This window comes from Limulus polyphemus, unplaced genomic scaffold (genome assembly GCF_000517525.1).
Source record: "Limulus polyphemus unplaced genomic scaffold, Limulus_polyphemus-2.1.2 Scaffold141, whole genome shotgun sequence".
Classification (NCBI taxonomy): domain Eukaryota; kingdom Metazoa; phylum Arthropoda; class Merostomata; order Xiphosura; family Limulidae; genus Limulus; species Limulus polyphemus.
The window spans coordinates 1754-19356 of record NW_013665751.1 but is presented as its reverse complement, the minus strand read 5'-3'; the positions used below and the strand labels follow the sequence as shown (position 1 = coordinate 19356).

The window sequence follows — 17603 nt, the reverse complement described above, 5'->3', positions numbered from 1 at the left end:
AAATTCAAAACAAACAAACAAACAAACCGTAGAATATAATACTGTTACGACAGCGGAGTATCTAGAAAGATTGAGGAACTTGTCGAAGGTCCTAGTGGTTGCTAGAATGGCGCTCTTATAGTATATAAGCCGATAAATAAAGTGACGGCGACAACTGAATAGCAGACAGAGAGATTGAAGATATAGACGGACAATTGAGTCAAGCACGGTAGTAAATAAAGTGCGTGAATCGTTCGATTAGAATTATAGCGTGTGTTTAAGTTAAATGGACTGTAGAAATTAAGTGTACTGCAAAGTTGAATTGAGAAAGAATAAACTAGTTTTATTTGAGAAAGGACTTGTATCGCTGAAGTTTTTCGGAAATAATTTTTACGAGTAATTAACTAACAACCGGAGACATAACAATACTAACACTTCTAAATCTAGAATTGTCGTAAAAGCCCTCCTCTGAACCCTTTCTAGTAATTCGAGATAATAACCTCTTTCAACACAAAAGCTAAAGTTGGTATAGTTGTATGTAATATAGGTATATGCATTTGTTGGCTCATGGTGGGGCTGGGGGTAATATGATGTTATTTATAGTAACTACTGGGGTTGAACAATGATCTTTGATTCAAGTTTAAGTATTGGCAGAAAACTTTTCACCTGAATTTGTTATGGATAATAGCAAGAAGACTTAAGATTGCTTTCAAGGGGATGATGTTTAATTATAGCAAATGAATTGGAAATCAAAATCATACCTTAACACTTAAGATTATTATGTAATTTACTCTTGTTATTGTTTTCATATTGTAAACATACCAGAGCAGTTGCAACATGGAATGAGCTGTTAGATATCTGATTTTCCTGTAAATAGCTATAAATGTACTGTCTTATAATCTCCAAGATATGGCATGGACATTGTAGTAAAGTATAAGTTATAGATAAAATATATTTCACAGAGGTAGCTGTGTGTTAATATTGAATATATTCTGGCTAGTTGTGAAATTAATAAAATATTAAAAGAAAATGTTGCTTATTGTTGAGGCAAAAATGTTGATCAAAGTAACAAAGTTTGCTCATGTAATTGTTTGTCTCAGCCTTGTTACATTTTAACTATTTTATGCAGTGCTAAACTAAAAAAATTTTTGAACATACTAAATATAAGCTTTAAGTTTAACTTAATCATATGATCCTTTTTTTTTCTTTACTAATAGAACTTTTTAAATTTTAGCTAATGAATGTTGAACAAATGTCCATAGCATTAATCTGATATTTTGTTACTACAATAATACTTATTTTCGAAATTGGTTATTGATGGGAATTTTAACTAACTGACACTAGAATGTTTTCTAATGGTCTTTTTCTTTTACAACAGTATTATAGATTTAAAAAAACACACTAAAATTTATAAAATAAAGGATGAATGTTAAGTGAGATTTATTTTTTTTAGTCACTTTGACAGAGAAAAGAAATCATCTTACAAGTTCCAAGTTCGAGCAACTGATAGTGGACAATATGATGCTCGATCAGAAAAAGCTCTTGTGCATATAACAGTTTTAGATATAAATGACAATAAACCCATATTTAAGAAATATCCATATATAGCATCAGTGTCAGCTCATGCCCATCCTGGTGTGCAAGTCATTCACCTGGAAGCTACAGACCTTGATCAGGGTCCTAATGCTGAAATCCATTATAGGTTTGTAGATCAGTTAGTGTCTATTGGATGAAATAATTAACATAAAATATAAGTTAAAATTTAATTTATTTGTATTTAATACTTTTATTGGTTAAAATATTTTGAATGTTGATTTATTGTTTGACCATATGTAATTGTATAATGTTGCACACCCTTGTTATAATTTTTATTTCTCTCCCCAGTTGTGAATTTTGGCAAGAAAGTACTGTTAGGTTCAATCTGTTCTTGGACTTGCCATTGTTACTGAGTTATATATCAGTTTTTGCACATTTTTTACACTTATCAAGATTTTTTAAGTTGAAGAACATGACCAAGTTACTTGTAGTGGTAGACTGTAGTTTGTGTGTATGGTTTTAGAGATGCTTTTAGTTACCACAAATAAATTACATTTTTACAGATAATTGAAGGGTAAGTAACATTAATGCTACTAATTTATCATTCTAAACTCTTCAGCATACAAGCTGTCTAAAATAATGTTATTTCATCTCTCATTATTACGAAATGTGAATTTATAAGTGAAGGAAAATTGTAAGGCTGAATTTATTCTTGAATTTGAATCCTGTTACTGAGTCAGATCAATTTCAGCAAATTCCACCTCTGAACAAGGGTGAATCAAAGAACAAGACCAGACTTGTTGCAGTTTAGAAACAGTTTATTTTTTGTATTGTTATTGAGAATTCTCACATACAAGATGTATACTTCAGTTGAAGTGTTTTTTTTTATTTTGAGAATATGAGTAAAATATGTTTGAAAACTATAGTGGTTCTTTCTTTCTCAAGTTATAAATATATTTGTTATATATATATGCATGATTTTTATCTTTTATGCTAACATAAATTTGCACTGTGGAATAATAAACTCTAGCTTTGTGCTTTGATGTTAATATGGGTTATTTAATGAGTTTTGTTCCTTTAACAGTTTTATTTCCCCACCTTTAAATGCCAAGTTTCACCTGGACAGTCAAAGTGGAGTTGTAACTGTGACAGGGAGTCTTCTTCCAGATGCAGGCAAGGTGTTTCACATTGAAATTACAGCAAATGATAATGGACAACCACCTCAAGCTACTTCTGGTAAAAAGATTGGTGTTTTTTTTTAATTACTTTAAAATATAAACAAAATTATGTTTAGTATCAGAGAATTAATAGTTAAAAATAAACATAAAAAACTCATAAAAATTAAAACTGAAAAATAAATTAGCAGACATTCTATGGATTTTAATTATACAGGCAGTTTAAGTTTAAATAGTCTTTACATTACATGTTAGTTCTAAGCATTATTTTAAATTGATTGTTTGTGTATAATGTTTGAATGCAGTCAATATAATGAACCTTTTTTCATTAGTTCGTGCATAAAAGGTATTCTTCTTACTCCATTTTGAGGTGTGAATGATGCAGAAATAAGGATAAAAAATATATTCAGATGTTATTTTGTAGGGGTCTTAGAAATTATTGTTGGAGATGGAGCACTAGTCACTCCCCCAAAGTTTCAGGACGAAACCTACAGGATTGAGCTTCAAGAAAATCCTCCAAAAGGCTTAGAAGTTACCAGTGTGAGAGCTGTTTCTCTTGATAATCAGAACACAATCATCAAGTATAGTTTTCCAACAGCAAATGACAAAGGAGCTTTTACCATAAATTCTGAAACAGGTAGGTAGACATCAAAATATTGTATTATTATTATTAGTTTATAATACTTATGTTAGTAGTTATTTCTTTCCATCAATATAGAACAATGATGCATGAAAGATAATGTTTTGGAAAAGTTACAGTACACAAAGCAAAATATATGTTGCAAAAAAACATCCTAAGCTCCATATAAGATGATATTGGTTTTATTTCTAAAGTTTCATCAAGAATGTTTACACAATAGTACAATAACTACTCAAAAGGTATAGAAGAAAATAATTCCTCTTCATATGAAAAATTGGTCATCATGTAGTGATAAAGCAAAATTCTAAGGATAGCTCTCAGTGTCCTTTCACAGCTATAATATTGTCCAGATATTCTTTTGACAGAAAGTAAAGAGAAGCACTTTACACCCAGAAACAAATATATTCACTAAGAAAGAGATTTATTGTATTTTTTGTTTCTTCTTAAAAATTGTTTCATAGTTAAATGTATTTTTTTTTCATCTCTAATAAGTTATTTGAATATTCCTTCTCTTATGTAAAATTTCTAAAATTATTTGGTCCTGTAATTTTTATTTTATACATTTCTGTGTAAAAATATTATTCTCATCAGTAATAATGCAACATGGAGTACCTTCAGAGCTGTCCTTTGAATTTTTATATCGTATTTTTACAGATTAAGATAGGTCATTTTGTTGTATACCTTTTTAAATTGTTTTTGTGTTATAGTGTACAGATTTCTGAAGAAGACATGAAGACAAAATGGTGGAAATATAACAAATAATACATTCTTTTGTCATTCTTATAAATGAATTTTAATCTCCAGGTTGTACTTGAATTTCTTCAATATACATTTCTATCATAATATCTGTAAAGCTTGGTTATTGTGATATAACATCTTAGATATAGATGTTAAAGGGTACATACATTTTGTTGTATTATTAGTACATACTTCAACACCAGAAAAAAGGTAGAGAAATCTTTATAGCATTCAAAACCATTTTAAAAATTAAAAGATTGGATAAACACCCTCTGCTCTAAATAATTGTAACAGATTCTGTATGTTAGTTGATAAAAATTAAGATATTCATGTGTAATTTTATGTGATAAAAATTAAAATAAGGGATTCTATTTATTCATCTGCTTGCAAGGTCTGAAAATAATTGATTTTTAAATAACATTAAGAAAAGTAGTTTGATGTAACTTTCACTAAATATTGCTTAGCAATAAATGTACCAGTAAATTTATTTAGATTTTATATTCTATATTTATTTTTTCAGGGCATATCAAAGTACATGATCCGAAACAATTAGATTTTGAATCTTCTCCTCATCTAAGAATAGCTGTAATCGCTCAGACATTAAGTCCACTTCCAGTGTATGGCTATGCTTCCTTAATTGTGCAGTTGATAGACAAAAATGATAACCCACCTCGATTTTCTCAAGAACGTTACGTGTCTTCTGTTTGGGAGGGCAACCACAAGGGAACATTTGTTACTCAAGTAAGTTCAGCTATCTGGATGATATTCTCAATACTTCAATAATTCTAAAAAATGTATTTAGACCAAAAGTACTGCAGTACTTTTAACTTTTCAGAAAATTCAAATTGATAATGCCATATTTCTTTGAACCATTGTCCTTTTGACCTTTGTTTCTGGTTAGTTGATGTACTTATATATGGATGTTTTTCTGAAACAAAACCTAACTTTCAGCAACTCTTACTTCCGAGGAACATTATTATTCTTGAATGAGTTTTGTTTACTGCTTAGATCAGTTAGATTTTATAAAATATGTTATCATATTAATTATTTAGGTTTCAGCAACTGATGACGATCAGAGAGGAAGAGGTAACATCATTTATCACATAATTGATGGTAACCATGACAATGCATTTGCGATTGACCCACCCTTCAGTGGAATAGTTAAAACAAATATTGTCTTGGACAGGGAGATTAGAGACAACTATTTTTTGACTATTATTGCAACAGATGAAGGACTTCCACAGCTAACAGGAACTTGTGTGCTCAAAATAACTATTGTTGATGTAAATGATAATCAACCAGTGTTTCCCCCATATAATGTAGTCAGCATCAGTGAAGGTAAGAAGATCACATATGTTTATTCAGAATAGTGTGGATATGCATGATTAAATTCATTTACTAAATTAAATAAGTACTCATGTTTGAAGTGGTTGTTATATCTAAATATTAAAGACAAATTTATAATAAGCTAAGAAATACATTTGCTCATTCTTAAAGCTTCAAGTAATTAGGCCATTTCTAGACAAATGTAAATATCTTTTTATAATATTTTATTTATATATAGATTATCTTGATCTAGCACACAGGTTTTCTTTGCCATATTGTGCAACAAGTTATGTTGTGAATGCTCATATTTGGTGGCAAAATTCACATCTCACTTCGCTTTGAGGAATATAATTACCTCTTGTCAGCCTTCCTAGGTCAGTGATAAAGAATGTTGACAAGTGGAACTCTCTTTGCCTTTGGATATCAAATTTAGTGTGTTAAGATTTATTTTATTATTTTAGCTTCTATACACATATCTGTATATTCTTCATTAGGAAATAAAATTTAAAAGTATCCAGCTTTAAAGCTAAATTATCTAGCTTTCAGATTTTCTTGACCTTAGGAAGTGTAATTAACTTATTCATATATCTTGTGGAATTTTGGTTATTAAAAGTAATATACCTTTTAAACCATAATAAATTATTATTGCAAAACATGGATATTTTGCTATATGTTTCAACCACATTTGTTTGAGTCATCATTTGTCCTGATATTTTATCTCTAGGTATTTCATTACTTAATTCTAGGTACTGTAGTAGGCACAGTGATCACCACCATAACTGCCAATGATGTTGACACTAACCCAGCATTAATATATAGCTTCGCAGAAGGAGGCAACTCTAGAGGAGTTTTCAACATTGATCGCTTTAGTGGTCGCATCACTCTTGCTAAACCTTTGGATCATGAAAAACAAGATCAGTACCAGCTCCAACTCCAAGTATCAGACTCGGCCCATCTTGCAGAAACATATCTTGCAGTTTACGTAACAGATATTAATGACAACATACCTGTGTTCATGCAGCAGAGTTATCAAGTTAGTTTGCAGTTTGAGAAGTTGTGAATCAAAACCTATATTTTGTATAGATATATTTTTGTATTAAGTTTTAAAATATTAATATTACATTATAATTTTCTGTTTTTAGTTTGCATTGATGAATAAAATTTTAAAAGAATAATGTTGCAATTACAAATTGGAGTGATGTTTGTACCATTCTCCAGATAAAGTATTATGGTGAAATATGGATGTATATTAAGGAACTTCAAAAAGAAAGTAACTGATTACAAATGCACCAGTGAAATTTATTTTTGGATATTTTACTTAATTTGTTGTTTATGAAGCAGAATTAACTACAGCAGGCATGTGCAACATACAGCCCGCACGGTGGTTTTATCTGGCCTGTGATCAGTTCTTAAAATATAATTCAATTCAGCCCACAAGCTGCCAACAAACTCATATTTTTCTTCTGTAATAAATCAATTTTGTACTCATTGAAGGGGTGATGAATAAATGAGAGAAGAGGGGATGCCTAGAGAAAATATGTCACATTTCTCACACTAGAGGAAATTCAGTTTCTTTTTTTAATATTGCTACTCTATTTGTACCCTTTTTATGGTAATAACAAGAAATTTTTCTAAGAAAATCACAGTCTTTTTTACTTTTGCTTCATATAGTGTGGCCCACAAGTTCATTTATAAATTGCAATTTGCCCGCACCTTGGAGGAAGTTACACATGAGTGATCTAAAATATCCTAGCTAGCTACCAGAGCATTGAAAATTCTTTGGATATATAATTTTTATAGAACTGTATAACCAACATAATTTAAAACTGTCTCTAATTAAAAAATAATAATTTTTTTCTTCTCTGTTTTCCAGGTGCAACTTTCTGAATTTGTAGAACCAGGTTATTCTGTTATTAAGGTAAATGCCACAGATCTTGATTCTGGAGAAAATGCCAGACTGACATATAGCTTAGGAGAACAGACTCATGCTAATGGATTTTATATCAACAAAGATACTGGTAAATTCATGATCTTATTATATGCATACCAACTTGTTAAACAGGTTGTGGTATGTTTTAGATTTCTTAAATACAAGCTAAAGTTACTTTGCAAATATTGTCAACATATCTACACATATGTATGTATTTCATTTTTAAAACTACATATGTTTTATTTTAACATAACCTGGGAACATTTGGTATTTTAATGCCTTCCTTGCAAACCCACCCTTTTGCTTCTCATGAAATCATTTGTTCCCCTCTTAATCTCATGTAAAGTGTTCCCTCCCACTACTTCCAATGGCAACTCATTCCATAAGTCAATCATTCTGTTAGAAAAATAAAACTTTCTTCACTGGAGTTTAATCTATCTTTTCCAAGTCTTAAACTTGTGTACTCTTGTCCTGTTATCTTCAGAATACAGCCCATTTACGTTGGAGTCCTTTATTCTGTCATTCCCCTATATAGTCTTGTAAACATTTAGTTTCCAAAAGTTTATTGTTTTATTATTCCTGTCTTTTTGTCTTACTTTATCATTACAGATGAATACAATCTTAAAAATTATATCTAATCATGTTAATTATTTAGATTCTAAACTTGATGAAGGGTTATTATCAAACTAGTATTTAAAAATGCTGCTTTTACAACCCTAGTCCATCAGTAACCTAATGAGTGAAAATTGTGAGAAGCAAATTTTACTAGAAGGAACATGAAAGTATTTGAAGTGCTACTTTATTTAAAATAATCTCCTACATAAAATAATTATCTTTCACAGGAATCATCTACACGAACAAAACTCTCACATTTAATCCTAAGCGACCAATTATCCATCTGATAGTAAAAGCTCAAGACAACGGTGTGCCACCACTTGCAGATGTTGCTGCAGTTCAAGTTGAGATTGTGGATGTAAACAATAATGTCCCAAAATTTTCACAATCAGTATACAAGTAAGTTTATATTTTACATTGATTGCCTAGTAACTATAGGTGAACAATACGTTGTTTTTTACACAAATAGTTTTCAGTAATCTTATAAATATTCAAAATTTGTATATCATTTTAGTCCCAGTAATTTTAAGTGAGAAAGAGCTGCAACAATTTAAACAAAAAGGAGCTTATGCTTTTATGTAGTCTTTTGTTATAAAATTCCAAAATTCTTCTGTTTTCAGTGCTCATATTTCTGAAGATACTCCCCTTGGAATTACAGTACTGAAAGTGTCAGCAACAGACCTTGATGAATCACGTTCAAATTATCAAATCTCTTATTTCATCTTTAGCGGAAATTTTGGAGGGACATTTTCAATCTCTAAAAATACAGGAGAAATCATATTGGTAAAAAAACTGGATAGAGAAGATGTTGAAACTTTTTCATTACAGGTAAGAAAAATAATTAGTTTTGAGTTTCTTCAGTTTTTACTGTACAGGAAAGTTTCCTTAATTACATTTATCTTAATTGTAATAACAATTTAATCTTCAGATTTCATTTGTAAAAATTTTATATTTCTATATTATCTTTACTAGAAATTACTTTGTTTGAACAGTGTTCAACTATTAAACTTAAAGCAACATTGATTATTTCAGCAACATAATATGTTTATGCTATTCATCAAACAAATTGATCTAAGTGCTCTATTTAACCTTCTAAATACTGAAGTTACCATTATGGCCACTTTTTAAAACCAAACTACAAATTCCAACAGCCACTTAGAAGTGGAATATCAAACATAATTTTGAATATTATATTTAGTAGAGTAACTAAACTAAAATTGGAATTGAAATAAGCACATTTTAACCATGAGATAAAATAAATTGTTTGTAACAAAATAATTACACATAAGAGTAGGAAGTTAATTTTCTTTAAAAAAGTATTGAAATACTTTTAAGAAAGTTTTGGCATGTAAATTTTTTTAAATTCACATACTAGAAAAACCTACTGAAGCATTCTAAGTGTATATGAAAACTATCTCAGCCTGATAACCTAAAGTTTTAACTAAAATTGGACAGTTGTGAGAAAAACCTTTTATTCAAGAATAAAAGTATTTTTTTAATACCAATATTTTGTCTTCATCAAGCCAATTTTCTCTCTTTGCATTTCCTGCCAAAGATTTTCAGTTGCTGACATAAATTATTGCATTGTCAAGCTGAATCATTTTCATACAATTTTAGATGTTTGGTGTCATACTCCTTTAGAAAAGAAAATTAGAAATACCGATACATTTTGGAAGTAATAATAGGCCATTAATTTACAAAAATAGACATTTCACATAATATTAATTGAGGTATAAAATGACAGAAGCATGTGCAGTGTATCACAGTAAAATATTGTCAGGATATATGGCATACATCTTGTTTTGTAGCATGAGAAAAAGCTAAAGTCTGTACTCAAAATCGAAATAACCTCATAACATTACTAGATTGAGCTTCTGAATGTATTTGTTTTATATAAAACATCTCCAAGATTACTTATACAGTTCCTTGTGTTTGGAACACACCACTATATATACACATAACATTTTTTTGTTAGTTTGTTTTTCAGTTTTAGTAATTAGTAATACAATACTGCATGAGGTAATGTTTATACACGTTATCAGTAACGAAACGTATATTTCATATAGACTAAACTATTACCCAATCAAAACAGAAGTAGAAACTTTTACTTGTCTCTACTTAGCACTGCCCTCATCAATATTTTGTTCAGTATTGTCTACAGTTTTCAATAAGGTACTATTTCTGCACTATCCTTCACACTTGCAATAGATATTGCAAGCAGTCTGCTTCTTTGAATAACTGCAAGGTACACTTTGATGAACAACAATATTGTTAAACAACTCGGGTGTGACTGGTCCTTTGTCTGTGATTATAGGAATCATTGAGTCATTGTCTGTCTTGAAGCCATAATTGTTCTTGTCCAGCATGGTTTTCAAATTGTTCCAAGAACTCACCTGGAGGTGGACCTGCAATGAATGATACCAGCAAGCTCTGCTTGTTGGTGCCATTCTCTCTAAGCTATCTAATCATACCAACACCTTCACCCCTATATGCTTGACAAATAACACACTAGCCCATTTTGTAATGTGTCTTTCCTGAAACCAACGAAAAAACATATTAACAATTGCATGTTTTAACAGTTATAGGAACAAAGGTTATCATCCATTTAATTTGGGGTATCTGCTTATTTTGAAATAGGAGAATGATCAACAGCCATTCAGGAAAAGCACAGAGTACTGCTATATATATTGCTCATTAAACATTATTAGAAAGAGCACCCATCAATTAAATTACAATATATATATATGTATAATTTAATCATTAAAATACTGTGATTATTCATAAAATAACACATATAAAAACTCAACTTTATCACAAAAAAGTAGTGTAATATGTGTTACAACTGCCATGCCATAACCATAATTTCAGTTATCACACACATACACATATATATATATGTACACACACACACACACGTACAGTTCTATACAAATCTTATTACAACTTTTTAATTAAATGTATTTATTTTCCTAATGATGCTTTTATAACTTATATGTTATAACATGCTGATGCATTATGTTATTATGATTTATAGTCACCCTCTATTACCCAGTTTGCAGTTTAACTATGCCAAGATCCAGAAAATCCTGTATAAGTTGTTATATTTCAGTGTAGCTTTGAACTTCTTTCACTACAGTTCCTAGTCATTTTGTTTTCTGTTATTTTCATTCTTCATTTCATTATTTTCTTATTTAGTTTACAATTTTTAGTGTTGTGTCATGTGTTTATTGACTATTGAGAACAAAATGTCAAAACAAACTAATTATATTGACAATGCAACAAATACCCAAGATTACTGAAAACAGTGGACAAGATTCAACAGTGAAATGTACTGTAGCTGCATCTTGCAATTAAAAAAAGTATATCAAGCAAAAAAAAGAAGACTTTAAATGATTATTTTAAATTATTTTAGTAAAGCCCATTATGTTGTTGGTTATGTAAAACTTTTAATATGTATTCTATAAAAATCTGTTTCTCAACTTTTTTAATTTTCTTAGAAAAACATACATATATGTAAGCTTTTTTCGTGTGTTTTGTATCATCCATATGTTTGTGTTATCTGTGCCATTCATCCCCTCCATTACTCCAGATTGTTGAGAACCAACTATGTAGTTCAACTGTGTTCTAGCTTTGCATCATCCTTGCAACTTTTCATATTCTGTGTTGTAGCTTTGCATCATCCTTGCAACTTTTCATATTCTGTGTTGTATAGCAGCCCAGTAATGAAATAAACCATACTGGAATATATCATGTGCTGAAACAAAGCATACATATAGTCATGTTTTTAATGTTGCTTTTTAATACTTGTACATTGAAATTTTCAAACAGTAAATACATGATGTCTATTACAAAAAATACGTTTTTGTGGGCCTACGGTGCATAAACATTTGTGTTTCAAAACCAAGGTTCCCCAGGGTCAAACTTGTTTTACTAACTCAGGACATATTAGAGATAAAATTTTTTTAATGCTAAAATGAGCGTTAATTTCTACTGGCTTAATAGTTTCAGTTGTGCAGGCTAACTAGGTGTATGCATGTTTAATTGGTTTTGATATTGCTGTTTTTTATTATTTCTTTACTAAGTTCCTTCAAACTAATTATTGTTTTTTTATAAATGTTATTTGTTTAAACACTATAGTATTAAAATATTTAATTAATTCTTGTCTTCATATTAAAAGATTGAATAAGTATATATAGCTAATATGTCATTATTTAGTGAAATGTATTAATTTTTTCAAAAGCACAAGTCTAACAATTTAATATTGAATTACAATATAGTGTTTTGTAAATTTTAGGTTGTAGCAACAGATCGTGGTACTCCTACCTTAAATACCACAGCAGAAGTTATAATCCAGGTTCTTGACGTCAATGATAATCCTCCATTGTTCAATCAAAGTCAGTATGAAGTCTTTTTATCAGAATTAGCACCTGTGGGGACAACTGTGCTTAACCTGATGACATCGGATAAAGATGAAACTGGTCACAGTCGTGTAACTTACAATATTACATCTGGAAACACAGAGAATAAATTTCAGCTGAATTTTAATAATGGAATAATCACACTTGTTGAAACCCTTGATTATGAATCAGTGCAACAATACCATTTTGTTGTTCAAGCTTCTGATGGTGATTCAAAACACCCACTTTCTTCTTTAGCTAGCATAACTATTCAAGTAAACGATGAAAATGATAATAACCCATACTTTCCACTCTTAATGTATACAGAGTTTGTGAAAGAAAATTCTCCTGTTGGCACTTCAGTTTTTATGGCACATGCCAATGATGGTGATCGAGGAACTTATGGTAAACTGAATTATTCCATAACAGATGGAGATGGAAAAGACAAATTCAGCATCAATATGGAAACGGGCATTGTTTCAACAGATATAGTGTTTGATTATGAAGCAAAAAATAGGTTTTACTTTACAATAATGGCTATAGATAAAGGTGGTAAGTATACTACTGTTCAAGCTCAAATAAACATTGAAAGTAAGGATGAATATCCACCTGAATTTACACATAGTTCCTATCATTTCATGGTTCCTGGCAATGCACCTACTGGCTTTGTGGTAGGTAAGGTGAAAGCTGAAGATATGGATGAAGGAGTTGATGGTCATGTCTTATATCATCTACGTGAATCACATAGAAACTTCAAAGTCAACGGTACAACAGGTGTAATTACTATAAAATCTCTTTTTAACTATGAACCAATAGAAAGTAGACATGACCAAAGTAGCCAAGATGTTTCACTTGTTGTGGTAGCTGGAAGTGGTAGACCCTATTCACTCACCAGCTTAGCCATGGTTGAGATTACCATTGATTACACTTTAAATGCTACATCAGCTGCATCAGCTGAAGAGAAAGTGGAAGGAAGCCTCCCTGCCTGGGCACTTGGGCTTGTTATTGTCTTGGCTATCATTGCAGTAGTACTTCTTTCTTTAATTGTTTTCTTGCGAATGAGAAATAAGAGAAGTGGTAAGCCTAGTGTTATCCAGGGCTTTGATAATTCATTTGATACCATAGATATTCGCTCACCTCCATCACATACTTCAGGAATCTCCCAATTTCCTCCTCACTACAATGATATTTCCCATTTTAATCCAGCAAACCGAACACAGCACATTAACGGAACAACTTCAGAGGTTTCAGACCAGTCTCACTCTGCTTCTAGTGGTCGAGGATCTGCTGAAGATGGAGATGTAGAGGATGAGGAGATAAGAATGATCAATGAAGGACCTCTCCTTCAGCAACATAAAATCCAGAGACTTACTGTCCCTGACTCGGGTATTCATCCAGATGATGACAATCTGTCTGATATTTCTGTCCAAAATACACAAGAGTACTTAGCACGACTTGGTATCAACACTTCACATTCTGATCCACATAATATTCAGGACTTTAATAAAATACAAAATGCTCATAGCGTAGAAAGCATGCACATGTTTGATGAAGAAGGTAGTGGAGAAGGAAATAGCATGAACATTGGAAATCTTATTTATTCCAAGTTAAATGATGTTGGTACAGAAGAAAACAATGCTATTATGGATGGAACACGTGCATTTGGTTTTGGGGATGATGGTGAGCCCTCCATGACTGGGTCTCTAAGTTCTATTGTACATAGTGAGGAAGAGCTTACAGGGAGCTATAATTGGGACTACCTTTTAGATTGGGGACCACAATACCAACCCCTTGCCCATGTGTTTGCTGAAATTGCTCGATTAAAAGACGATGATGTTCCTCCATCTTTTTCCAATTCTCCAAAGAAAACTCTTAATCCTCAAGTTAAAACTTTGCCTCCACCCCTAATAACAAATGTGGCCCCATGTTCCATTGCTCCTGTAGCACTCAGTTCAGGACACACTAGTCAGACCACATCCCTACCATCATTGCCACGTTCCCCAATTAGCCATGAAAGTACATTTTCTTCACTAGCAATGTCTCCCAGTTTTTCTCCAGCACTTTCTCCCCTTGCTACACGTTCACCATCTATTTCACCATTAGTACCTTCAGGAGGAGGAGTGGCTACAATTTCTGGGTTGGTAACTCCACATTATTCTCGATACCAGAGGTCATCTAATCCTGCTACTATTGCATCATCGGGATCAGAAACTGAACTCCAAATATGAATGTATTCCTAAAGAATTATCCACCTTCTTTCTAATTTATTATTGTTTAATAATTTGTTCTTTTGTGCAGGCATAGTGCAATTGCATTGTTAAATATGTAAACAGGTTGTAAATAAAACATTGCCTATGTTTGCTCCAAATTTGACATCACCATTATTCTCAATGTAAGGGGCCAAAACACCAACAAAATTTTTCTTCCTAAATACAAATACCATTTCGGCAAACTTTTTCCTCAAATATTTAATGTGCTATAAATTATTAAATCCCAGGTGCAATATAATTCTATTTGGGATTGGAGATCTTTTTCAACAGTACTTAAAGGTTAAATTATAATAGTGTTTAAAATAACTACACTCCTGGAAAGAAAAATGCAGTAATTTAATTGTGATGGATTTTGTCAATAAATCATTAAAAGCCCAAATTGTGTGATGCTTTATGATAATATAGCTTGTAAAAATGTATACAGATCTTGTAAGATAACACTGTCTGTTATCAGTGTATCCTTTTTTCATGTGATACAAAATGCCTTTTGGCTTTTATATTATTTTCTATAAGATATTTAATGTTTATAATCCAAGCTCTCTCTAAATGAAAAGTAACACACACATATATACATATGTGTTTGAGATCATTATGAGTTCTGAATGGCAAATTTGTAACTGGAGGATTTCTGGATTGAAACAAAGCAGAATATATGCTGAATTTTTATACAATAACTACTTAAAATAATTTACATTAATGAAGCTTTTGTAAAAAAACAAAACTGTATGTACATAATAAAATATTTTTCCTGGCTGGATTTGTTGTTTCTTTATTTTTTAAGTCATTCTTTTAGCTTATTTGCCCAGAACTATTCATTCTTACTTAAGTAACTAGAACAAAACCAACCACCTAGCAATTCTGATAAATCTAGCATTTTATAGAAGACAAATTTTAGAGCTATAGATAGATAAAGCAAAACAACTGAATTTTTTTCTGATAAATTGCATGTTCTATGAAGTAATTCAGTTATTAAATTTAAATGCCATGCTACTAGCTTTTTGTTAATTATTTTGAATGCTTTGTCTTGGAAGAAATTTGGATAGTTTCAGAAATGATCAAGAAATGTTAAATGGTCACTACTATTCAGATTTAAAATTACTACAAATCTAAGGAGTCAAGTAAACATTAAAAGGATATCCTGAATTCTAAGCATAAAACTCTCACTTTGGTTTTTCATTTAACTGGTGTACTAAATATGTAAAATTCAAGTAGAACATTTATAATTCACTATTTTATAAATTTCAAAAATAAAAGGTCCTAATATATTTGTGAAAGAAATGCATAACTTTATGTTAGGCCCGACATGGCCAGGTGGTTAGGGCGCTCGACTCGCAGGTCGTGAGTTCAAATCCCATCACACCAAACATGTTCACCCTTTCAACTGTGAGAGCGTTATAATGTGATGGTTAATCCCACTATTCATTGGTAAAAGAGTAGCCGAAGCGTTGGTGGTGGGTGATGATGACATCTAGTCTTACACTGCTAAATTAACGACGGCTAGTGCAGATAGCCCTCGTGTAGCTTTGCGCAAAATTCAAAACAAACAAACAAACTTTATGTTAATAACATTTTATGCTTATACTCCCTTTATTTCAAATTATACTCACCAAGATTTGAACATAAAATTCCCTAACTTACTGAATGAGTGGTTTCATTTCAAAGTTTATTCTGGGATAAATATTAACACAATATTACCACAATTTTTACTGTCAACACAAAGGGGCCAACTTGCAGTGTTCCAAGTGCCAGAATAATTCAATGTAGATGAACAAGCATACTTCTTAACCAGAATTTCCAAAACTAGTGCTGTATCAGATGAACAAGCAAGAACTGAAACTTTTAAATCTCTATCTATCTTGTTATAACACCAGTGATTCACTAATTTTACAAGATCACCAAAATATGAATAATCTTTTAAGAGGAATTATTTATCATTTGTAATGAAACCTGGATATTTGTAAAATAGCCATACAACAAAGCCCATTATTCAATTCCTGCACATGGCAGTTACACATATTTCAAAAGCAAATGACCAATTTAACATCATCTTAACAAATAGATTTTATCAAAGTAAAATATAGGATATAGTCTCAAACTAGTAGATGATTAATTTAAAAAAAGTTGAAATACACTCAATGTTCTTATAGTCTGATTGCCAAAATGAGGAAGTACTTTGGAAATACACCATGAAATTTTAATTTTGTCTTCAAAATTATTAAGAAGATAAGGCAGTTTGGATAAGATAAAAATAAATTTCATTTGTAGTTTTTCACTGGCAAGAAAGTATTATTATACATATTAGGAAAATTTGAGATTTCAGTCCATAGCTAAAGTACAAATACTGAACACATTTAATACTTTTCAACTTTTGTTCCCCGAGTAGGTCAGTGGCAAGTTAACAGATTAACAGCATTAAAATTCTGGGTTTGATTTCCACTGGTGGACAGAGTACAGGCAGCTATTGTTTAGCTTTACATTTAAACAACATCAACTTTTATTCAATGGAGATAATAATATTCCAAAAAATTATTTTCTAGAGAAAAGAGATATTGCTTTTAACATAATATTTTGAGGCAACATGGGACCTATTGGTCTATCCTCAAAACGAAATTAAAATTATTAAAAAAATAAAAATCTTAAATCGAGCCCTTTTCATTCATATACTTATCAAGCTTTTTCATAAACTCACTTAAATTTACTGCCACTACAACATCTGAAGGCAACCTATTCCAAAGGCCAACCACCCTGTTAAAAAAATATAACTGTCTTAGCTGAAGATGACTCCTACTCTACCAAAATTTGAGAGATTTCAGCCTCCCGTCGTATGATAGTCCCTTCATCCCAGGCACCATTCTAGTTACCCTTCTCTGAACCCTTTCCAACAATTCAATGTCCTTCCTAAGGTAAGGAGCCCTAGACTGAACACAGTATTCCAAATGTGGCCTAACCAGTGACCTGTACAATGAAATTATAACCTCTTCAGACTTGTATTCAATA

The 17603-nt window shown here is 31.0% G+C and overlaps 1 protein-coding gene across 1 annotated transcript in view; it reads left to right on the top strand.

Moving 5' to 3' along the window:
- The window catches only part of LOC106474674 (protein dachsous-like), a 34044-nt gene extending 18721 nt beyond the window's left edge, over positions 1-15323 (top strand). The window contains exons 8-17 of the mRNA XM_022379974.1: positions 1433-1681; positions 2600-2751; positions 3115-3327; positions 4589-4809; positions 5121-5406; positions 6141-6427; positions 7268-7412; positions 8167-8338; positions 8560-8767; positions 12234-15323. Of these exons, the coding sequence (XP_022235682.1) occupies positions 1433-1681; positions 2600-2751; positions 3115-3327; positions 4589-4809; positions 5121-5406; positions 6141-6427; positions 7268-7412; positions 8167-8338; positions 8560-8767; positions 12234-14564 (4264 nt within the window). The 3' untranslated portion in view covers positions 14565-15323. The remainder of the gene's footprint in view (positions 1-1432; positions 1682-2599; positions 2752-3114; positions 3328-4588; positions 4810-5120; positions 5407-6140; positions 6428-7267; positions 7413-8166; positions 8339-8559; positions 8768-12233) is intronic.
- The last annotated feature ends 2280 nt before the right edge of the window (positions 15324-17603 follow it).